The following is a 25,941-nucleotide window of genomic DNA, read 5'->3' as shown; positions in this document are numbered from 1 at the left end:
CAATTTCTTTCATATAGCAAAGTGACATTTATATATATATATGCATTCTTTATTTTTATTTTGTCTTTTTGCTTTTTCTAGGGCTGCTCCTGTGGCATACAGAGGTTCCCAGGCTAGGAGTCTCATCGGAGCTGTAGCAGATGGCCTACGCCAGAGCCACAGCAACACCAGATCTGAGCTGCGTCTGCCACCTACACCACAGCTCATGACAACGCAGGATCCTTAACCCACTGAGCAAGGCCAGGGATCGAACCTGCAACCTCATGGTTCCTAGTTGGATTCATTAACCATTGAGCCACGACAGCAACTCCTTTTTTAAAGTGAGAATTCCAATTTATTTTTATTTATTTATTTGCTTTTTAGTTCCCAGGCTAGGAGTTAAATCAGAGCTACAGCTGCCCGCCTACACCACAGCCACAGCAATGCAAGATCCAAGCCACGTCTTTGACCTACACCACAGTTCACAGCAACACCAGGTCCTTAACCCACTGAGCAAGGCCAAGGATTGAACCTAGTCAGATTCATTTCCACTACACCACAACAGCAGCGGATCCTTAACCCACTGAGGATTTGTATTCTTTTTTATATCCTCTTCCATCATGATCTATTCTAGGAGGTTGGATGTAGTTTTCTGTGCTATAGAGTACTTGTTTACCCATTCTAAATGTAATAGTTTGCATATACTAACCCCAAACTCCCAGTCCATCCCTTTTGTTCCCGCCTCCCACTTGGCAACCACAAGTCTGTTCTCTGTGTGAGTTTGTAGATAGGTTCATTTGTGCCATATTTTAGATTCCACATACAAATACAACCCTGTCCTCATGGATACTAGTCAGATTCGTTATCACTGAGCCATGATAGGAACTCCAATGTCATGATTAATAACTTTTATCCTTCATATTTGTTATTTTTAAAAAATGCTTTTAAGAATATAGATTTAGGAGTTCCCACTGTGGCTCAGTGGGTTAAGGATCTGGTATTGCTGCAAGCCAGATCTGGTGGTGGTTTGGCTGTGGCTTAAGCTGCTGCTGCAGCTCTGATTCAACCACTGGCCCGGGAACTTCCACATGCTGCAGGTGTGGCCATAAAAAGAAAAGCAAGGATATTAATTTACCAGTAAGTACCATTTTTTTTTTTTTGGTATTTCTATTTTTATTCAGGTATAAATATTTTGCAATTACTAGGGTTTTGTTTTGTTTTGTTTGCTTTTTAGGGCCACACCCGTGACATATGAAAGTTCCTAGGCTACGGGTCGAATCAGAGCTACAGCTGCTGGCCTATGCCACAGCCACTGCCATGCCAGATCTGAGCCACATCTGCAACCTACACTGCAGCTCATGGCAACACTGGGTCCCCAACCCACTGAGTGAGGCCAGGGATAGAACCCACAGCCTCCTGGATACTAGTTGAATTTGTTTCCGCTGCACCACAACAGGAACTCCTGCAATTACTAGTTTTATTTCCTCTTTAACTCAGTCATTTAAGAGCCTACTTTTAGCTTTGAAATATTTTAAAATTTGATATATTGTGGTTGATTCTAACTTAGCTGAATTGAGATCATAGAAGTGTGAGTTAACATCAACTCTTCTGTTAAGGCTTACTTTATGATCTAGTTAATACTCTTTGTAAATGTTCCTTATGTATTTGAGGGGGAAATGGACTTTATTGGGCATGATTTTTATCCATTCACATTTACTTTTTTATAGTTTAGTTTCACTAAATCATTACTAATTTTAGTTATTGCTGAGGTACTCATTTTTGATATAGTTAAAACTGTCTCCTATGATTACAAATCAAATCCACCTTGCATATCTTATTTTCCACACACACACACACACATTTTTCCTTGGCCATGCCAGTGGCATGTAGAAGTTCTCGGGCCCAAGATTGAACTTGTGCTACAGTTGAGACCTGTGCCATAGCAGTGGCAACATCAAATCCTTAACCCGCTGCACCAGAAGGGAAATTCCATTTTCCCATATATCTTGAGGCTATTTTGAGTTGCACTGAAGTTCATGATTATATATTGTAGATTGATTCACGTTATTATGTAGTATCTCTATCCTTTTTTTTTTTATTGTTGAAAATTCTCTTCTGTTTGCCGTTACTCTAGCTTTGCCAAACTTTTGCTAATAGTTATTTTTTAAATTCAGTAAGAAAAAAATCCCGAGAAATTAATGTTTAAACTAGTTCACATACCCAAAACATCAGACTATGCCAAATCTGTTTCCCTTTTCTAGTGAGACTAATGCCTGATTAATGTACTGCCTGACAATTACATTCCATTTATACTTGTTTCCCTCTTAAGCTTTTTGCTCTAAATGGATTATTCTAAGAAAAAAGTAGTATTGTTTATTATTTATTAAATTATTACTGCTTGGATCCGGCATTACTGTGATCTGTGGTATTGCTGTGGCTGGGGTGTAGGCAGGCAGCTACAGCTCCGATTCGGCCATTAGCCTGGGAAACTCTATATGCCATGGGTGTGGACCCAAAAAGACAAAAAAAAAAAGTTATTACTTGATAAGAGACATTGATTAGTGTTTTTTATGGAATGGATGAATGTGTGTGTTCTTATACAATAGTTTATACAAAGTAGCAACAAAAGTTTTTCATAATTTATTTCTATTGGGTAGATATTGTTGAAATTGTGGGTTATAGCTGGAATTGGATAGAGAGCTGTGTTCCTTCTACTGCCACAAAACATCAGATTTATCAGTTTTAATTTAGATAAATCTAAAATTAAAGGTTATCTTTTTTTTTCTTTAGGGCGGCATCCGCAACGTATGCCACAGCCACATCAGTTCCAAGCTGTGTCTGCAGCCTATACGGCAGCTCATAGCAACGCTGGGTCCTTAACCCACTGAGTGGGGCCAGGGTTCAAACCTGTGTCCTCATGAATACTGTCAGGTTTATTACTGCTGAGCCACAAAGGGAACTCCAAAGTTTATCATTTTAGATGAGAACCTCTTCTGAAAAAATTTTCCTCTCAATGGATCTTAACTTTGCAGCATGGAAGTTAAATGCATTTCCCATAAACTGTGTTCTTGGGTGTGACTATAATCTGGCCACCGCCCCTTTCCATTTCTTGGCAGAGGCTTGGTGTCCACTCTGAAAGCTGTCATGGTTTGTCTTTTTAGAGCATAGACTCATTTAGTAAGCCTTAAAGTACCACTGAGCTATGCACACTCTCTGAAATAGACTATATTGATCATATATTTAATCATAAAGTAAATTACCTTCTAGGCAAGAAGAAAGGATTTTTATTCTACTTTAGGCCCTTTTAGCAGTGTTTTTATTTTCAGTGCATATTTTATAATAAAATAACCAGAAATACAAATATGAAAAAATGAGCATGTTATGATAATCCTCTATATGGGTGATTAACATTGTAAGGCAGTAAGTAACAAGATGTAATTTATATTTAACTTGGGGCACTCTGGATCAGAAGATCAGTGTTGCAATTCAAGTAACATGAATTCTGTTATCAGGAGAAAATTAAAGGGAAGAGGAAGAAGGGTGCTAATGTGATAGCAGGCCTAAGAAACCTTGAAATCTACATAATATGAACCTGGCTATGGAAAAGGCATTGACGCAATACAAGTTAAAACTTAATTTATAGTTGAACGTTTAAAAAACTATCACTTTCTCGTTTGGAGAATCTCTGCCAAGACAAGAGAATTGTGGTGTCCATCCTTGGGGTTTGGGGTGGAGCTCAGACATCTGAACTTGTTACTAGTTTTGTTGAAAACCACTCAGGGAAATTATAACAGTTTTGCTAAGGTCAAAAAAAGCCAATAAACTTATTATATATATACTATGTAATAAACAGATCTTTGCATATTTTTTTATTAGTTCCTGTTTGGAGTGAACACTGCTGGGGTCTCTCTGAAGGATCTGAACTGAAAGATAAGAATTGATAAAGATCTAAACAATAGGAAAATATCCACAAAGAAGTGTTGTCAGGTAATATCTTAGTTTTGTATTTTCAATACCTTAGAAGATAGCTATAAGCCTGAATTGTGCCAGACAGATGAGGTTTAGGTCCCTTAAGTATATGTTGTTCTATCTCCTGTGCTTTTCTTTCAGGGACTAAGTCTCTCTCAATCATTGTTGAGCCTAACCCACATCCCCACATAGCAGGCACTCACTTGTTGACTGACAATATAGTTGTTGCTATTACTGTCTTTACTGTTAGTAAAATGATTTCACATTAATTTCTGGATCTCTGTACTTACCCTCCTTACTCTGTGTTTTTACCTTAAATAACCAACTCCTATAAGAAATTCCTAAGAGAAATTGATGGAAACATTTCAGATTTGTGGCATTGTCAAGCTGCCACAAAATGGATGTTCAAAGACAAGTATTTCCTCTAAACTTAAGTGCATGATTTCTTCTTACTACACAGTGGCTATGAGATGATTAAAAAGAAATGAGGTATGCTTTGCCTGTATCTGATGTAATGGAAAATATTTTGAAGACTCTCAGGAGTACATATCCAGAATTCACCATAAAGTAGGATGTTCATGTTCAAAAAAATATTTAACATCAACATAAAACAGTGGTAAAAGAGAGCTTATAAGGGATAATTCTTAAAGCTGATCTTGTGGAAGCACCTCTCCCTAAAATCTTTTCTTTGTTGCTGCTGAAGAGAGAAAAAGAGAAAGGAATGAACGTAGTGTGGAGGAAAAGGACATGGAAGACTTCTGTCCTGGCTTAGGGTGGTATTTCATAATATCCAACTAGATAATGTCTTACTGCATCTTTATTATTTAATTGAGTGAACGAGCTCTACAAATATCCAGTATCACTGGGAACCGTTGTGGGTAGGTCTTCTACATTGTGAGTTGTTCTCTAATAGTCTGAATTAGCTCCAATGAAGAGACCTAAGAAAGAAACTCTGTATTAACAGTCCCCTGGGGAGGGCAAGTTAGGGCCTAGGTAAGATCCCTCCGCCAGTCTGAATGGGAGAAGGTAAAGTAAAATGGAATTAAATCACTGGGAAAAAATAGGAGTTTTGAAGTGGTTCCCAGACAGGAAGTGGTCTGGGGGCAAAGAGGTAGGAAAAGGAGGGTGGGTCTCAGCAAACATGACAAGAAGTTGGGGTGGAAAGACGGCAAATGAATTTGAACTATAAATATGTCTAGTCACCTGCTATAAATTGTTCTGTCCTGGGAGTCTATTTTTCTGCCACAATTCATATTACAAATCTGTTAAATACTTATTCACCCAGTAACTGTTGTTTCTTGCATTGTACACCTTTATTAGAAGAAAAGAAAAAGGAATAACTTTTAAGTTTTTATTTTCAGGGCCTCTGTTGAATAAATGAAGAATCCTTATTGTTCCATGTACCTGGGAGAGACCTCATAAAGGTAAAGCTGACCCCTGAAGGAGGAGGCCTGTTTCAAAAAGGGTACGGGAGTTCCTCTGTGGAAACAAATCCAGCTAGTATCCATGAGGATGTGGGTGCCATCCCTGGCCTTGAGCACTGGGTCGGAGGTCTGGCGTTGCTGTGAGCTGTAGTGTAGGTCGCGACTGCAGCTCAGATCCTGTGTTGCTGTGGCTGTGCTATAGGCAGACAGCTGTAGCTCTGATTCCACCCCTAGCCTGGGAACTTCCATATGCCACAGGTGGGACCCTAAAAAGACAAAAAAAAAAAAAAAAGGTACAGAAATTCCTGGGGGAATTCAGAAGGAGCACAGACTTTAAAATTGGTTAAAACTACTGTTCTAAAGTTATAGAAAAAGACACACACAGTTGCTATAGGATTATATATGGCATACTTTGGAATAAACCTGAATTCCTCAAAGTTGGAAAAAGGGGGAAGAGTAACTCTTCTAGCCCTCCAGCTCTTTTATTTAGTATCCAAATATTGGATGATACTTTTTTTTTGTTTAAAGTTTATTTTTGTCTTTTGTCTCTTTAGGGCTGCACCTGTGGCATATGGAGGTTCCCAGGATAGGGGTCAAGTCAGAGTTACAGCTGCCAGCCTACGCCACAGCCACAGTAACGCCAGATCCGAGCCGCATCTGCGACCTATACCACAGCTCACAGCAACGCCGGATTCCCAACCCACTGAGCAAGGCCAGGGATCAAACCCACAACCTCATGGTTCCTAGTCGGATTCGTTTCTGCTGCGCCACAACAGGAACTCTGTACTTATTTTTTTTAATAAATTTTTTATTGAACACCAGACATTGTTTAGTGTCTGGATTTTGTCTTTAAAGAGCGTTTTTTTTTGTTTGTTTGTTTTTTTGCAATTGTTTTCTGTGGATCATTTGATATATGTATATATGTATGTATGTACGTTTTGTCTCCTTAGGGCCACACCTGCGGCATATGGAGGTTCCCAGGCTAGGGATGAATCAGAGCTATGACTGCTGGCCTACACCACATTAACAGGGGATCTGAGCCATGTCTGAGATCTACAGCACAGCTCAAGACAATGCTGGATCTTTAACTCACTGAGTAAGGCCAGAGATCAAACCTGCCTCCTCATGGATACTAGTCGGTTTCATTCACAGCTGAGCCACAACAGGAACTCCAAGATACTTATTTTTTTTTATAAGTCCTAAGTGACTGCCTCAGAGATGATGTTTTGGTACCTCTGATGGACCAGAACTTGCCTTGTGTATTAATAATGTAGTTGCCACTTGGTCCAAAACAATCTATGATGAGGAGTTCCCTTCATGGCTCAGCAGTTAACAAACCTGACTAGTACCCATGAGGATGCGAGTTTGACCCTTGGCCTAGCTCAGTGGGTTAAGGATCCAGCGTTGCTGTGAGCTGTGGTGTAGGTTGCAGATGCAGCTCAGATCCCATGTTGCTGTGGCTCTGGTGTAGGCCGGCAGCTACAGCTCCAATTCGACCCCTGGCCTGGGAACCTCCACACTTAGGTGCAGCCCTAAAATAGCAAAAAAAAAAAAAAAAAAAAAAAAGAAGAAGAAGAAAAGAATGTATGATGTGTTTATGTGTTTAGGAATTCTGATTCTTTTCATCAAGTATATGCTAATTCTTCTGTTCAGGCTGGCTGATACTCCTATGTTCATTTACAGGCTATGAAAAAGCTGTAACTACTTCCACCATGTAAAAAAAGTATGTATACATAAAAATAACTCATTTAAATGTTATCATCAACCATAACACTAGATTAAACCTGGCTATTTTTATTCTGATAATTCTCACAAGTTAGATTTTAATTCTCACTAGTGGATTTTAATTTTTTAAGAAAAGATCTAAAGTGTATAAACTCTTCAGTGATGAGTGAGACCAAGTTGGTCTTTCTTCTCTTGGGAAGTACAGAGTAGGCTGCTTGGCCCCCTAAATATCTTAAAACTTCTTAAATTAAAATGTTTGTTTTTTATGTAACCTCATGAACCTTCTAGCTCTCTCATTTTGACACAGAAAACTCTGTTCTGCCAGATGAGCTCTACGGGACCTATAGATCATTGGATCGGTACTACAGTCTTGACTACAGAATCACTCGCTCACTGGGAAGATGGACTTCAAATGAAAATAAATGCAAGGAGGCAGAGCACAGTGTACCTTCCTCCTTAACCCTGGCCAGACCATCTTGCCGAGCTGACACAAATTCTCAGGTGTGTAGCTTATTTAGCACTAGCCACTCTCTGTCCCTTTCTTCTTGATGAAAATAGTTATGGTTCTGTTAGACCTGGAATGAAGCAAATCTGGGTAGGAACTGGTAGGAGAGTACCATCCAAGGACCTTTCACAGAAAAAAAGTCACTCAAATCCCCCAATTTCAAATAGTTGAAAATTTAGATTTCTGTGTGGTATTACATCCCATATTGAGTAGAATTCACTTTATATGCTTTAGTATAAAATAATGCTAAATTTCGACTCATGACGGATATTATCCTTGCTAAATTTGGAACAGCCGAGCTTATTAAGGTTTCATATATTTTTCCTAAGAATGTTCAATAAAGAAAAGAAAAATTATGCAACAAATTTTATTTAGCATAGTCAGTCCCAACATTCAGCACAAAAAGAGTTTACAGAGGATAGAAAGTGCATTAATAAAAGCCAGTCTTTACCAAAAGAAAACAGAAAATATATTATTGATTCAAAATATTTTACACTGAATGATAAACTGCAATAACTTATTCTGGGCACCTACTGATATTAGAGAAAGGAAGAGAAGAAATGAATGCTTTAAGAAGAGCTTAATCTGCAGCTGGTATCAGAGAAGTCAGTAGAGGTCACTGAGACCGGCAGTCTTTCTTGCTTTTTGCATTAGTGCCCTCAGCTGGAACTGTTTACGGGACAGAAGACGTACATGCTGTGAGGGGGGGAAAAAGTTTCAACGGTTTAGACTGGCTCTGATCCAGGCCTGGGCATGAACTATCAGACAGTTTGTAACCTAGATGGGATCTTACAACCCTAAACTCATGTCGACTTTCCTTTAGAACCAATACTTCATTACATGTGGCTTTTTAAACTCATAGACTGATGCTGGCAGGATGAGCTAAGCCATGCAGTCTCCTGAGACTCTACAAAGGACCTTCTCACAGAGGAAGCACCACACTGCAGGATCTGGCTCAGGAGTTCAAGTGCTACCCTGAGACAACCAAGATGCTAGAGAATCTTGTACTGTGATCACTCTAACTGTCCTCACTGGATTAAAAACGGGGACGGGCACAGATAAATAGGCCAACTTTTGTCTAGTGCTTAGCAATCAGCATACTTCCCTTGCTTCTCCATGTGTATCTTTCCCTAGGCTATGCCACCCAATCAGGGGACCGTGTATAGAAAGGGAACCCTCCAGAATTCCCTGGTGGCCTCGTGGTCAAGGACTCAGCATTGTTACTGCTGTGGCTCAAGTCTGATCCCTGATGGGGAACTTCCACATGTCATGGGCACAGCAAAAAAAAAAAAGGGGGGGTGGGGTGGGGATCCCTCTCCTGGGTCCCAGCTATTCATGTGCTTGCACTAGGTCCATGGGTGGTCTGGCCACCTACTCATAGTAAGAAAAGCAAAATGAGCAAGCAACCTGACCAGCCTCGCAGGTACACCAAAGCACAAGCAGCGACTAGATTGAATACCCAAAGGATGGCTGCTATTATTCCTAAAGCCATGCTCTTCAAGACCTAAGAGAGAGCAGTAGCTAAACTTGGCTTATAAATCTTCCTATCTGTACAGTAACATTAAGCCTGAAATAACTTTCATTCAGAAAGGCTTTAATACCAGCAGAGCATGGCTGTCTGGTTTGGGAAGACAGGTCTAAAACTATGCAAGTTTAAGAAAATTAACAAATAAAAACAAAAACCCAACAAGGGTGGGGCAGTCAGTGATCTCAGTTTAGGTGGTGTGACCTGAAAGAATCAAGGGAAATCTGATTGTGCCTCATGAGCCTCCTGGCACAGCAGTAAGACTGAGGAACTATATTCAGCTTGATGCTGCCTTGGGGGCTAGGAAACTGCAGCCACTAGCCGACTATTCCCCCCTACTCAGATGACCCTAAGCCCTCTCTGTTAAGTGAGAAGACACTGCTCATGGCCATTTATCTCACTTGCACTCTTTTGGGAAGACAAAGAATTTTAACCCATCTACTGAGAAACCGTCTTGATTTGTAGTGTTATGGTCAGCATCTCTAAAACACAAGTTCTAAAATCCTAGAAAGCAGTGAGGAAGACATACCTTCAGGAAGACGTCTAGGTCTATTACTCCCCGCCTCAGGGCTTCTCCCAGGTAAAAGATCGTGTCTTCAATAGCATTTTCCTCTGCATAAAGATTTAGGATCTGTTTGTATAGTGGGGCTGTGGGAATGATAACTTCATCAATATCATTGTTTTCAGACTGATTTTCCATCTTCTCCAGGGCAGAACTGAGTTCTTCATCCTTCTTTCTCAAAAGTTCTATGTTTTTATCAACCTCAGCCTGAAAACAAAATAGTCCAAGCATGATGATTTTATACTAATTGTACATAATTATCTGCTTGTCAGACATCTACAACTTAACTTCACAGAAACAGACCTGCTTAATAAAACACTTAAACAACTCATGGATGAGATTTCATGTTTCAAATATAACACATTATTAGTCAAAGTTAGAAGAAAAGGTGTGCTCTACCATGCTGAGTGAAAATAGGAATTGCTGAGCTGAGCACTTTTGGTGGCAGTGGTAAGTTTGTCACTCATCAGTGATGAATGATATCGCAAACTAAGCCATCAGACAAGATACTTTCCAGCAGGAGGTTCCTTATATGATAATGATAAAGGACGCCCTTCTTTCAAAAGAAGTGGGCATCTGCCTCAGAGGAATAACCTTCCCCAGTCTATACAGACCATTCAATGCATAGAATGCCAAGCACTTGAACTTTAGTCACAGATATAGCAGGTGGTGGTTGCAGGCTCTGAATTGTACTGGTGTCACTTTCTTGAACTTTTGAAAATAGCTGGCTATTGAGAAGCTCACTTTACACACTAGAACCACTTTATTAGACTAATGTGTACACACAAATCACTATCCCCAAAGCCCACAAACATTCTTAACCCTTTTATCCAAAATGCACATTTTTTGAAATAAATTCTCTCTCACAGGAATGAAAGTGAAAAGTGAAGCTGGCACTCAGATTATGCTAGTGTCTCTATATCATTAAAAGAAGTCACAGGGCTGACTTACATTGACTCTTCAGAGCACAGCAATCTGATAAAAATGTGAGAATGCTTAAGAGTAAAGGTTGCATACACTATGGATTATTAAGTTAGAAGGAGTCACTGAAGATCTTTAAATACAGTTCAGACAACATTTGGAAACAAAAAAGAACTGACGCTTAAGGCTGCACCCAGGTCTGTAGATCTTTACCAGGGCTTAGAGTTCTCTAAAATTCTTATTTCCTAGTAACTGTCTGGTAACATCAAGCATTCGAAGGTTCTCCTTTGGGTCAAAACACTATTCCCCAGGGTGAAAGTGCAAGCACAAATACTCTAAAGACATCCACCTCCCAATCAACGACCACATGCCAAACACAGGCTCCATTTTTTAATAAAGTGGTAGAAGAGCTATGTTCAAATGCTTAAAGATGTGTATCATTTTCTCAGCTCTTAACTATGCCCACAATACTCAGAGTAACCAAAGTACATCAGAACACTTTGCCAAGGTACAATTCAATCTAAACAGTGCAACCATTCAATGAGTTACTTACTACTTCCTGATCTAAACGGGTAACCATCTCTTCCAGTTTCTGGTGACCCTTTTTCAGGTCTTCCTCTGTACGTTTCAAGGCATTGAGCTCTGCCTGGGCACGATCCATCTCCTCCTTCATCCGCCATCTCAATTTGTCACTGACCGCTGAGATGAGAGAGGCTCGGATGGTGTCCTCGCTGATCGTGCCATCTCTACTGGGACCTGCAGGAGAAAAAGGCAGAAACACTTACTTTCCAAACTTCCTTTCAGTAGAACCATCGCAAAATATGATCTCACACTTTCAAAGTGGAAGGAAAGAAAATTTTTTTGTCACAGCTTTATAAAAAACAATGTAGGAGTTCCCGTTGTGGCACAGTGGAAATGAATCCGACTAGGAACCATGAGGTTGCGGGTTCAGTTCCTGGCCTTGTTCAGTGGGTTAAAGATCTGGCATTGCTGTGAGCTGTGGTGTAGTTTGAAGACATGGCTCAGATCTGGCATTGCTGTGGCTGAGGCACAGGCTAGCAGCCGTAGCTCCAATTAGACCCCTAGCCTGGGAATCTCCATATGCCATGGGTGTGGCCCTAAAAAAGCAAAAAAAAAAAAAAAAAGTAAAAAATCTCAAGTTGATTCAGAAATACTTTCCTTGCAAGAGATTACTATTAATCCGAATTTACCCACTTTCTTGGCTTACAGCCCAGTTAGCTATTTTCTCTATGAGGCAGAAGATGTGTCCCTACAGATTACAATTATCCCTAAATCTCTGATATATGGGATAACAAGTTTGTGCTAAGGAAAAACATTTGATTCAGGTCAAGTCCATTCTCAAGCTTTACTGCTAAGCGGAAGGAGACAGGAACCCACAGCAGAGGCTAGTAAGAGGACTGAGAACAGGCAGTTTCTTTAAAGTAATGTACAGGTTAATACATATGGCTTCCCTTCTCTAAGACTTGGGCTTCTTTACCCTTTACCAAAAGAATAGGAAAGAACAGATGAGCAAAAGAGAATGCTATTCAAAAAATCCAACGGGTGATAGACTTCTACTTATTCTCAGATTCTTTTTTTTTTGTCTTTTTGCCTTTTCTTGAGCTGCTTCTGCAGCATATGGAGGTTCCCAGGCTAGGGGTCTAATTGGAGCTATAGCCACTGGCCTACGCCGGAGCCACAGCAATGCAAGATCCGAGCTGCGTCTGCGACCCACACCACAGCTCATGGCAACACCGGATCCTTAAGCCACTGAGCAAGGCCAAGGATCGAATCCAAAATCTCATGGTTCCTAGTCGGATTCGTTAACCACTGCGTCACAACGGGAACTCCTATTCTCAGCTTCTCTACCATTCTCTCTTAAATGTACCTTCCTAATCAGTGTTCTATATAATTTCCTTGCACATTTCAGGCCAAATAAACTTTGCACTCAGTTATTTTCCTCAAAAGGTCCTCCCTTTAACGTAAGTATGGATACTCATTATGACTATCAACGTTCTTCAGTTAAAGTCCTAAATCAGCAAATGCATAAATAATATATTGATTTTCAATTATGTTTGCTGATGGAATATGATCTGGGAAATTATATTTGCCTTTACTGCTTACAATGAATAAAGAATGATTACAGACTAACAAAGTATCATTTCTATTTTGCACTGAAGGAAATTTTTTTCTTTTTCTTTTTTGGCCACCCCACAGCATATGGAAGTTCCCAGGCCGGGATCAAATCCAAGCTGCAGTTTCAACCTACACTGCAACTGCAGCAATACCGGATCCTTAACACACTGTGCTGGGAACCTGTATCCCAGTGCTCCAAAGACACCGCCAAAAACCAGTTGTGCCACTGTGAGAACTCCTGAGCCGAGAAAACTTTTAATCACTTTAACGTTGAGTTTCACGTAACTGGGGGCGGGGGGGGGGGGTGCCTTTAGGTGAGTTTGCAAAAATATACCCAGAGTCTCAACACTCATGTTCCCATCCATTATAGGCCCCCTCCTGGTACCAAGCGAAGTGTGCTGTTTCTAAAAGGAAATGGCACTGTCCAAACTACACCACAACCGACGTCACCTGTGCTCTTCAGTGTCCCATCTGATCATAACTTGCTGTTCTATACGCTGGTCTGGCCCCTCCACTTTTTAGTTTTTGATTAACAAAGTTGTTTTCTCCCAGAAGCTAGACCATATGCAGGATACTCTGAGTGCTTTTCGGGGCTTTTGTAAATGACACTGGGAGACTTTGGTGTTCTCAGGTGTCAAGAGATTTAAAAAAAAAAAAAAAAAAGACTAAGTCTAGAGTTCTGTTTCTTTCCCCTCTTTTTCTTGTTTCCACCACAGAAGAACTATGTTCTTTCTGACTTGGGTTCTGTTTTTCTTGCAAGTGAAAATGAGTAAAGACAGTATCTGCCACAGCCAGGTTTTCTGGAGGAGTGTCCTTTGTCCATCTGTCCTAAGGACACTGCTTGCACATGGTGAAAGGAACGGCCCAGTTCAGACTGCCAGTGTTCACTACTTCTCCCTAAGACTCCCTCTTTTTCCTGCTAGAAACCTCCTGCTGAGAAGAGGCCCAACAGTATCCATCCTCCAGCATTTACAAAGAGGCAACTAATATTTTTGGTTGATTATTAATATACAAATCCATATAGTATATACTTTTTAGAATTAACTTTTTTGTTTGTTTGTTGGTTTTTTGTCTTTTTGCTATCTCTTTGGGCCACTCCCACAGCATATGGAGGTTCCCAGCCTAGGGGTCTAATCGGAGCTGTAGCCACCGGCCTACACCACAGCTCACAGCAACGCCGGATCGCTAACCCACTGAGCAAGGGCAGGGACCGAACCCGCAACCTCATGGTTCCCAGTCAGATTCGTCAACCACTGCGCCACGACGGGAACTCCAGAATTAACTTCTGATTTTACAAAAATTTATCAGCTTACTGTTTCATATTTCTGAGAAGCAAAACTACTAACTTTGAGATGATGTCTCCTTTGGAATTCAGAACTATAAAGCCAGAAGGCGACCTTGTCTCCTATGAAAACTGAGGTCTTATTTTTCACCTCCCTGGGCTCATAACACCTGACTTTTCCAAAGTGTTCGTTCTCATCAACTTACCAGCTACTACATCACCTCGGGGCTCATTCTCCTCAAATTTTCTTATCGTTTTCTGCTCTGACCACCTCTTTATTCACATCCTCCTGCAGACAAACCAGGATGACTCTAGCAACCTCCCCAAATTCATCAATTCCTGTCTCCACTCACCCCTCCTACCCTCTACCTTTCTTTCCAGCACCTCCCCTCAGTCTCAACTCCTTGCCCGTCTCTCTGTCAGATCACCAAGACTAATTCCAAAGGCCTCACCTGCCATTACCTAACCCAAATCCTCAACCCTTTCTTTGGGTTCTTTCATAAAGCCCTAAGCCCTCTTTTACCATCTTCCCACAAAGGCAAAAATCCTCAGGACATCTTCAGAGAAGACTGAAACTACCAGATAGGAGTCTTCTACTCCCTTCACCCATTCTGCTTTGTTTGTTTGTTTTGCTTTTTAGGGCCACACCCAAGGCATATGGAGGTTCCAGGCTGGGGTCCAATCAGAGCTACAGCTGCTGGCCTATACCACAGCCACAGCAACGCAGGATCTGAGCCATGTCTCCGACCTACACCACAGCTCAGGGCAATGCTAGATCCTTAACCCACTGAGCGAGGCCAGGGATAGAAACCTCAGCTTCATGGTTCCTAGTTAGATTTGTTTCCACTGCGCCACGACGGGAACGCCCACTCATTCGGCTTTGGAACAAGAATTCTAACACCTTTTAAAAAAAATTTTTTTTTTAAATAATGGAAGTTCCCAGGCTAGGGGTTTAATCAGAGCTGCAGCTACCAGCCTATACCACAGCAACTCCGGATCCGAGCTGCATATGTAACCTATGCCACAGCTTGCAGCAATGCCTGATTTTTTAACCCACTAAGCGAGGCCTGAACCAACATCCTCACAGATACCATGTCGGGTTCCTAACCCACTGAGCCACAACAAGAACTCCTATCTCCTTTAATTATACATACCTGACTCCTCACCATTCAAGAGTACTCTCATCTCCCCTTTCTTAGCAACGCAACTTGCTTTCTTCTCAGTGTGATGTTAAGACTTAGCTGTGTATTTAAGCCAGATCAAAATCTCTAGTATCTTACACTGTACTAATTTACTAAGACAAAATTTAAGCCAAATCAAAATCCCTAGTATCTTACACTGTACTCATTTACTAAGTCCTAAATAAGAGCAAAAAGGGCTAATTTCTACAAGAGTTTAGAAATTTGTGTCCAAAGGGTGATTTTCAAGATAATGACTAGTGGAGATGCTCCCTCATTAAGTTCCCATTTTATAATATAATAAGGACGTTTAACAATAAGAATTTTCTTTTTTGGCCTCCGTAACATACGGAATTCCCAGGCCAGGGATTAAGCTGGAGCCACAGCTGTGGCAAGGCCAGATCTTTAACCCACGGAGCTGGGCTGGGGGTTGAACCTGTGTCCCAGTACTCCCAAAATGCCACTGACCCTGTTGAGCCACAGCAGGAACTCCAACAACAGCAATTTTAAAATTAGTTTCTAAAAAGATTTGTCTTAGTATATCTTATATGAAATTTTATTATGGTTCCTGTGAGACATGATAAACCTTCTCCCAGAGATTGGGAGGCCAAATGATATGAATATATTTAGGCATTAAAATGTGTAGCCAATCCTAAGCAGCAGTTAAATTGTCCCATTTTATCTGTGCAGAAGTTATCTGAGCTAATACAAGCTTAAGGATCTTTTTTTTATAATTTGTTGGAATTTTCACATCAACATACTTTGTTAAACTTATTATGGTAAATGGATTAAGTTATACTGATGTTAAATTTCAAAATCCTGTTTTAAAAAATATTTAAATCTGGAAATTTACATTCTGTTTCTCTTATAAAATACATTAAGGCAAATAAATGCTACTATACAAGACCAATTAAGTCCTTCCAAATAAGACTCCAGCTAAAGCTATTAATGTTCAAAATGGGAACCAAGCTGAGGCAGCAGTCACTTGGCTTTCTATAAAGGTCATAGTTCACCTGAGGAGGCTGGTAATGCCAAGATTAGGCCTAGTCCTCTCCTCTACCAGACACAGACCTTATTATACAGTATATCTGAACATTTTAAATCTACTTTCTAAAATAAAGAAATGAATTATAATTAAGATCCGAAATATGAACACCAAGAGAAAAACCCAGGTTAAAGTTCAAAATTGAGTATGACACTTTAAGAGATTGTTATATAAATAAAAATGAAAAAAGATTTTGTAGAAGACTTCTTGATCACTTTCCAAGGAAAAAAATCTTTTTGTCTTAAGAGCAATACGAATATTCTTTTTTCCTTCCCCCTTATTAGGGCTGCACCTGCAGTGAAGTTCCCAGACGAGGGGTCCACTGTAGCTGCCAGCCTACATCAAAGCGACAGCAATGCCAGATCCGAGCCGCATCTATGACCTATACCACAGCTCACCAGATCCTTAACCCACTGAGTGAGGCCAGGGACTGAACCCACATCCTCAAGGATCCTAGTTGGGTTTGTTTCCACTAAGCCACACCAGGAACTCTGAGAGAAATGTTAACATTCTTTATACCTGCTATCATAAGCCCTGGATTAATAAGAGTCTGTAGCAAACGGCCATACAGCAAGTCCTCACACACTGACCTTTACTCATATAGAGTCAGGTTTCAGAAGTGCTCTTCTGCAACTCCAGATTAGCACCAACTGAAAAGGTAACCCAGATTTTGAGAAACAATCCTAAGCAAAACTTCATTTAAATGTCAGATAGGATCCAATCAGTAAACTTAATCCTTAGGAAATAAGACAACTTTTCTACTAGTAGGAAACCAACACTACCCAATGGATCTGATAATTCAATGAATAGGCCAGTATCTTCAAGTGCACTAGTATACACTACCTAATTTAAAACCATCTTTAAACACTTAAAGATAATCAGTTTCTTTTTATCTCCTAACAGTACTTACTAATGATCACTACTTCCTATGACTCAAAAAGGAGCTCATTTATATTAAAGAAAGAATCCATGGTAACCTCAAAGAAAAATTCAAAATAACTAAATAGTCTTTTTCTGACCTCACATCTAACCAGCAAAAGTGAATCACTTGCCCCCAGTGTTTTTACTTCCTGATGTTACGTGCTCACCCACAAAGCAGTTATGGAGCCTAAGCAATCTGAAACAGAAGCTTACTGGCCATCTACTCAGAAACTGGGTCAAGCCCATGTGGATCACCAGATTATGCCTATATTATTTCCTTTTATAATAAAAACAAAAACCAGGTCAATCTCTGTTGGAAGAAACATTTCCAACAACTATATGGGCAACTATAAATCATCCTGATTTACGCTATCAAGCACAAACCATGCAAATTCATTAACCTGCTTACGAAAGGCTTTTGGTTATAGTCTGTGAATAGGTAAGCTTCTAATATTACTAGCCAGGCTCTGTGCAGGCTACTAACTTTCTTCCAAAGAAATCAGAGGTTCTCAATTTATCTTTTAAACACTATTAGAGCAGTACTCTTTACTTAAGCTCTAGTAAATTCCTATAACCATTGCTAATGAGAAAAAGAAACCAATAGCAGGTTTATACTTTTTGAAAATAAACATACGACACAAAGATGTAATTTACATAACAATCAGGTTTTCAAAAGTGGAGGTTAAGTACAAACCTTATTAAAATAGAATTACCAAAGAAGTACCTACTTCAAAAAAGAAATGGGGCTACAAAATATTCAACTATCATAATCATGAAAGGTGAAAGTTGCCACTGGCAAGGCGTAAGCACAAGGTCAATTAATCTGAAGGACAGTAAAATCCCCATCCTTAAAAAAATGGATCAGAACCCACAAACCTATGGTCAATTAATTAATCAAAGACAAAAGAGGCAAGAATACACAATGGAGAAAAGACAGCCTCTTCAATAAATGGTGTTGGGAAAAATTAATCAGCTGCATGTAAAAGAATAAAATTAGAACACTCCCTAGCACTTTACACAAAAATAAACTCAAAATGGATTAGACTTAAACCTAAGACTGATACTATAAAGCTCTTTGAGAAAAACATAAGCAGAACACTCTTTGACATAAATCACAGCAAAATCTTTTTTGATCCATCTCCCATAGTAATGAAAATAAAAACAAAAATACAAAAATGAAACTTAAACTTAAAAGCTTTTGCACACCAAAAGAAACCATCAACAAAACAAAAAGAACCCACAGAATGGGAAAAAATACTTGCAAATGAAGCGACTGATGAAGGATTAATCTCCAAAATATACCAACAACTCATGCAGCTTGGTATTAAAAAACAAACAACTCAATCAAAGAATGGGCAGAAGATCTAAACAGGGATTTCTCCAAAGACACAGAGAGGGCAAAAACAAAACAAAACAAAAAACATGAAAAGATGCTCAACCTCACTAATTATTAGAGAAATGCAAAACTACAATGAGGTATCACCTCATACCACTGAGAATGGCCATCATCAAAAGCCTGTAAGCAATAAATGCTGAGGGGAGGGTATGGAGGAAAGGGAACCCTCCAACACTGTTGGTTGGAATGTAAACTGGTGCAACACTCTGGAGAACACTATGACGGTTCCTTAAAAAACTAAATATAGAACTACCATATAATCCAACAATCCCACTCTTGGGCATATACCTGGAAAAAGCCATAATTCATAAAGATACTTGCACCCTGATGTTCACTGCAGCCCTATTTACAATAGCCAAGACATGGAAGTAACCTAAATGTCCATCAAAGAGGTTGGAACAAAGAAGATGTGGTACATATATACAACGGAATATTACTCAGCCATAAAAAGAATAAAAATGCCATTTGTATCAACATGGATTGACTGCAGTAAGTCAGAGAAAGACAAAGATCATACGCAATCACTATACGTGGAATCTAACAAAATGATATAAAAGAATTTACAAACCAGAAACAGACTCAAAGATTTTGAAACCAAATTTATGGTTACCAAAGGGAAATGTGGGGCAGGGAGGGATAAATTGGGGGGCTGGGACCAATATATACATACTACTATATATAAAACCGTAAGTAACAAAGACCTACTGTATAGCACAGAGCAATCTACTCAATACTGTATAATTACCTATATGGAAGAAAGAATCTGAAAAGGAACAGGTATATAATTACATAAAACTGATTTACTTTGCTATACACCTGAAACGAACACAACTTTCTAAGTAAACTATACCCCAATAAAGTTTATTTTTAAACAATGGGTCAGAATCAAAGCCATTCCTTAAAATTATTTTGTGAAAGAGAATGAATTAGGAACCTACAATGTTAAAGAACAAAATTGGAGGTATCATACCCCTGGATTTCAAACTACACTGCAAAGTTTCAGTAAGAAAAACAATATGGGACTGGCATTAAAACAAATCACTGAAAACAGAATAGACAGCCCACAAATAACCCACACGTAAATGGTAAACTGATCTATAACAAAGAAGGCAAGTATATAGAATGGGGAAAAGATGGCTTCTTTAATAAATGGTATTGGAAAAACTGGACAGCTGCATGCAAAAGAGTAAAACTAGACTACTTTCTCACACTACACACGGAATAAACTCAAGCAGTCCTGTCGTGGCACACAGAAACAAATCCGACTAGGAACCCTGAAGTTGAGGTTTAAATCCCTGGCCTCATTCAGTGGGTTAAGGATCTGGCATTGCTGTGAGTTGTGGTGTAGGTTGCAGATGTGACTTGGATCTGGCATTGCTGTGGCTGTGGCGTAGGCCGGCAGCAACAGCTCCAATTAGACCCCTAGCCTGGGAACCTCCACATGCCACAGGTGTGGCCCTAAAAAGACAGAAAGACAAAACAAACAAACAAACAAACAAAAACCTCAAAATGTATTAAACTTAAATGTAAGACCTGAAACCACAAAACTCCTAGAAGAAAACATAGATGGTAGTGATGATGGAATGTACAAAATGATTATTATAATTAACAGTGCTGTATGTTATACAGAGGAGTTAAGTGTAAATCCTAAAGAATTCTAACACAAGAAAAAATATTTTCTTTTGCATCAACAGATGATGGATATACACTAAACTTACTGTGGCAATCATTTCATGATAGAAGCCAAATAATTATGCTGTACACTTTAACCTAGACAGTACTAAATATGTCAATTCTATCTACATAAAAATTGAAAGAAAAAACATTAAAAAAAAAAACCCAGGAGTTCCCGTCGTGGCACAGTGGTTAACGAATCCGACTAGGAACCATGAGGTTGCGGGTTCGATCCCTGCCCTTGCTCAGTGGGTTAACGATCCGGCGTTGCTGTGGCTCTGGCGTAGGCTGGCGGCTACAGGTCTGATTTGCCCTCTAGCCTGGGAACCTCCACGTGTCGAGGGAGCGGCCCAAAAAAATAGCAAAGAGACAAAAAATAAATAAATAAATAAAAATTAAAAAAAAAAAAAACCATAGGCAATACTTCCTCTCTCTTTTTTTTAGGATGGCAACCGTGGCATATGGAGGTTCCCAAGCTAGAGGTCAAATTGGAGCTACAGCTACTGGCCTACAACTCAGCTCATGGCAACGCCAGATCCTTAACCCACTGAGTGAGGCCAGGTATTCAACTCGCCACCTCATGGTTACTAGTCGGATTCGTTTCTGCTGAGCCACAACGGGAACTCCAGGCAATACTCTCTTTAACACCGATCTTAATATTTTTTTGCACATGTCTCCTCGGGCAAGGGAAACAAAAGCCAAAAAAACAAAAATAAGACAAACCAAAAAAATCCCAAATGAGACAACATCAAACTGAAAAAGCTTCTGACAGCAAAGAAAACTGTGGCACAGTAGGTTAAGGATCTGGTGTTATCACTGCAGTGGCTCAGGTTACTGTTGTGGTATGGGGTTAAATCCCTGCCCCAGAACTTTCATATGCCATGGGGGCAGCCACACACACACACACACACACACACACACACACACACACACACAAACACACACACAAAAGAAGATATCTGCAAATGAAATATCTGATAAGAGGTTAAATCTCCAAAATATAAAAAAGAACTCATATAGCTCAACATCAAAAAACAAACAACCTGATTTAAATAGGCAGAGGACCTGGATAGACATTTTCCCAAAGAAGACATACAGATGGCCAACAGGCACCTGAAAAAATGTTCAAACATCACTAATCATTGCGGAAGTGAAATCAAAACCATGATGAGATATCATCACACCAGTCAGAATAATTGTCATTAAAAAAAAAAAAAAAAAATCAGGGAGTTTCCACCGTGGCTCAGCGGAAATGAACCTGACTAGTATCCATGAGGATGTGGGTATGATCCCTGGCCTCGCTCGGTGGGTTAAGGATCCAGTGTTGCTGTGAGCTGTGGTGTACATCGCAGAGGTGGCTCAGATCCTGTGCGGCTGTGGTGTACGCCAGCAGCTAAAGCTCTGATTTGACCCCTAGCCTGGGAACCTCCATATGCCACAGGTATAGCTCCAAAAAGACCAAAAAAAAAAAAACCCAAAAAACAAAAACATGCTAACAAACACTGACAAGTGATGAAGTTGTTGGATATTATAATCCAAATTAAGAAAGACTTCAGATTATCAAGCAAATGTTCAAGAATATTACTAGACTGTGGTCCCATATGGACCCAGAAAAGTGTAGTGGCACTCAATGAAACTTCCACATGTTATGAATATATGTGTGAAGAAAGTCAGTGGACGAATTAACCACTTTCATATACAAGATCCCTAGAAAACGATGAGTATGAGCACTAGGTGAAACATTAGGTGGTGTCTTCACCATCCACCAACACCCTGCACCTGTCAAACAGGAGGTTTAAAAGTTTGGTAATTCCATAATACCACTCAGCACAGTGTAAAAGTTCTCTTTTGAGGGTTGATTTATTTTAGGAGGCTATGTAGATGATTATAGTTAGTTTAGAATTCTGAATTCCAGACTAAACAGTCATCCATATATATATACATAAAACTACCAACTTATCACTCCTAGATCTCTGCCACATGGGTGAACCACCAGCAAGCACATCAGAGTTTGACAGACAGTGCCATGCTTAAATCAAGGTGGAGGTGACTGGGTCCCACAACATCACATTCTTCCCTATCCAATATCCAATTCTCCATGGGAATGCCCAGCTGGGGACCAAAGCTTCTTGAGTGCCTTTTTCAGCTCTGAAAACACAAGTGACCACACAGCCATACTTGCTTCTGCTTTTTTTTTTTTGGCATCTGCTCTTAGAGAACAAACACGTACTAATGCTGTCTCCTAGGATTACTCTTCATAACTTAGTGGTCAAGAGGTTTTAAACTTTTAAAATTGGACTTCAATGAAATTCCCATGGTGGCTCAGTGGTTAACAAACCTGACTAGCATCCATGAGGACATGGGTTCAATTCCTGGCGTTGCTCAGTGGGTTAAGGATCCAGGATTGCTGTGAGCTGTGGCATAGTCGCAGATGTGGCTTGGATCTAGCGCTGCTGTGCCTGTGGCATAGGTCGGCAGCTACAGCTCTGATTCGAGCCCTAGCCTGGGAACTTCCATATGTCTCGAGTGTGGCTCTAAAAAAGACGACAAAAAAAAAAAAAAATCAGAGTTCAAGTTCTCTTATAGTTCTGGCAATGCTAAGTTGGCAAAAGTTATATGCCTAGTCCTAACAAAATGTTTTACTCTTAAGAAACATACTTGAGGAGTTCCCGCTGTGGCACAATGGAATCAGCGGCGTCTTTGGAATGCCGGGACACAGGTTCAATCCCTGGCCCTGCACAGTGGGTTAGAGATCCAGCAATGTCACATTGCGGTTTAGGTTGCAACTGCAGCTTAAATCTTATCCCTGGCCCAGGCACTATACGCTGAAGGACGGACAAAAAAGAAAAGAAAAAAATGTATTTTGGTGTTCCCATGTGGCTCAGCAGTAACAAATCCAACTAGTATCCATGAGGATGCGGGTTTGATCCCTGGCCTCACTCAGTGGGTTAAGGGATCCTGCGTTGCTGTGGCTGTGGCTGTGAACTCCTTAAGTTTTATCCTTAAATATCAAGAAAAATTTACCTTCCTTCTGATGCTTTTGTTGATGAACAATGCTTGCAATGCCAGAAAACCTAAGGAAAGTGTCCAAATTCACCTTTTTCCACTGATCTTCCAGTAGAAAATGTTTTTGGTAGTCACTTGCAAAGATGACATTCAAAAAAACACCTGATCTTACAATGGCTTTGAGGAAGAATTTAAGTTACAGATCACAAATTTCACTCATTAAATAACACAAATAGGAGTTCCCATCGTGGCGCAGTGGAAATGAACCTGACTAGGAACCATGAGGTTTCGGGTTTGATCCCTGGCATTGCTCAGCAGGTTAAGGATCTGGCGTTGCCATGAGCTGTGGTGCAGGCCGGAAGTTATAGCTCTCATTAGACCCCTAGCCTGGGAACCTCCATATGCCGCGGGGGCGGCCCTAAAAGACAATAAACAAATAAATAAATACATAAATAACACAAATGTATTAAAATACCACTAGATGGAAAACCTGATGGAAAAGCATCAACAGGTTATTCATTCTTTAGCAGCTGCCTTCGCTGCTTAATCAATGCCCTTTGTGAGCACCAATCTCATGATGCTGGTTTTAAAAGTCGGTTTAGGCAAGAAACTGTTGCCAGGTAGCAAACATATGTAAAATAAAATGACAATACAAATTCTCTGATTTTCTTTTTTTTTCCTTTTTTGGCCGCTGCCCCCCGCCCCAAGCATATGGAAGTTCCCAGGCCAGGGAGTGCATTGCAGCTGGAGCTGTGATCTACCCCACAGATACAAATAACACCAGATCCTTAACCCACTGGGCCACAGCAACGAACTCCTCTCTGATTTTCTTTTAAATGTTGCTGTCAGAGTTCCTGCTGTGGCACAGAGGAAACAAATCCGACCAGTATCCACAAGGATTAGGGTTCAATCTCTGGCCTCGCTCAGTGGGTTGGGGATTCAGTGTTGCCATGCGCTGTGGTGTAGGTACGATTTGACCCCTAGCCTGCGAACTTTCATATGCCATGAGTGCGGCCCTAAGAAGAAATAAAAAGAAAGGAAAAAAAAAATGTTGCTGTTCAAAATCTACATGGAATAGAGCCGGAAAGAGCTCTTGTAAGGCCCAAGACCTACATCAATTCTATTTTCTGCACTATTTCAGAAGTGACTGCTATAAAGAATGTAATGGTCTATTACGTCATTTTTAGTGGTTTTTACTTCACTACTGTTGGAGATGGTTAAAAAGCAATTCTTACACAAGCAACCACATCAATTATAAGACATAAGTTAATTAATGATGCCTTCCAACAAGTGTTTGTTTTACATCATAAACTCAAAATCTTCAAAGTGAAACTATCAAGTTCCACAAAGGATAAATAACTACATTCTATCTCAGGGCCTCTGCAGCACAGAGCATAATAGCACAAATCCTGATGGCCACTGGTAGGGAGACTGAGAAAATGTTGACTATTTGTGAACTGTAATGTACAAATGTTACTTTAATGTTTGTGCTTTCCTTCATTACAATTTTGAAGTTCAACAATATTCTGCACAATGTACTACTAAAATACTAAGAAAAAGTCAAGGAGGTGAGCAACAAAGAATAGAAAAATAAATATTAAAGGATCTCCTAGATTATCATAAAATAACAATTTTTCTAGTCCTTCTAATAAAGTACTCTTGGTAGTTCCCGTTGTGGCTCAGCTGGTTAAGAACCTGACTAGTACCCATGAGGATGTGTGTTCAATCCCTGGCCTCACTCAGTGGGTTAAGGATCCAGCACTGCTGTGAGCTTCGGTGTAGGTCACAGACACTGCTCGGATCTGGCGTTGCTGTGGCTGTGGTGTAGACTGGCAGCTACAGCTCTGATTAAAACCCCTAGCCTGGGAACCTGCATATGTCACAGGTGCAGCACCATTAAATAAACAAAAAAATAAATAAAAAACAAATTATACTGTAGAAAAAGAGCTACATTACAGTATGGATGAGAACTTAAAAGAAGAAACAAAATAAAAACCATTACCAGCAGATTCTCAATAACTAGAATGTATCAATGACAAAAAAAACAAAAAACAAACAAACAAAAAAAAAACAGCTGAAGAAAATGCTCTTTTTTGGGGGGGGTTATTTACAACAGATCTCAGGAAGGTTAAAATTTATCAGAAAATGTAACAGAAAAATAAACATCACAAGATTCTACATTTCATTCAGACACTCAGAAAAATATTTAGAAGAACTTTTTTTCTTTTTTGGCTTTTTTAGGGCCGCACCCACAGCATATGGAGGTTCCCTGGCTAGGGGTCTAATCAGAGGTGTTGCTGCCAGCCTACGCCACAGCCACAGCAACGGCAGATCCAAACCACGTCTGCAACCTACACCATAGCTAATGGCAATGCTGGATCCTTAACCCACTGAGCAAGGCCAGGGATCGAACCTGCAACCTCATGGTTCCTAGTCGGATTCGTTAACCACCGAGCCACGACGTAACTCCTAGAGAACTTCTATATATCAAGCACTGTTCTAGATGTTGGGCATGTGTGTTTATGTGTGGGGGCGGGGGGAGTAGTCTGGTTAGGGTAGGCCTGACTGCTCCACACAAAGGAAAGAGGCAGTGGACAAATCCTAAGACAGAAGAGAGCAGGAGATGAGGTCAGAGAATAACTGGGAGGGAAAGCAGGATCATACAGGGCCCTCTAAGCCTCAGAAATTTGAAC

At 40.1% G+C, this 25,941-nt stretch overlaps 1 protein-coding gene across 2 annotated transcripts in view; it reads right to left on the bottom strand.

The window, feature by feature from the left end:
- Window positions 1–7,955: 7,955 nt before the first annotated feature.
- Window positions 7,956–25,941, bottom strand: part of TSG101 (tumor susceptibility 101) — a 49,991-nt gene continuing 32,005 nt past the window's right edge. For both annotated transcript variants that reach the window (XM_047776158.1, XM_047776159.1), the window contains 3 exons: window positions 11,164–11,366; window positions 9,657–9,896; window positions 7,956–8,298 (listed from right to left, as the gene is read on the bottom strand). In XM_047776158.1, the coding sequence (XP_047632114.1) occupies window positions 8,209–8,298; window positions 9,657–9,896; window positions 11,164–11,366 (533 nt within the window). In that variant the 3' untranslated portion in view covers window positions 7,956–8,208. The remainder of the gene's footprint in view (window positions 8,299–9,656; window positions 9,897–11,163; window positions 11,367–25,941) is intronic.

Source organism: Phacochoerus africanus, chromosome 4 (genome assembly GCF_016906955.1).
Source record: "Phacochoerus africanus isolate WHEZ1 chromosome 4, ROS_Pafr_v1, whole genome shotgun sequence".
Classification (NCBI taxonomy): Eukaryota; Metazoa; Chordata; class Mammalia; order Artiodactyla; family Suidae; genus Phacochoerus; species Phacochoerus africanus.
Note: the sequence above shows the minus strand (reverse complement) of the source record. Positions and strands in the feature narration are given on the sequence as shown.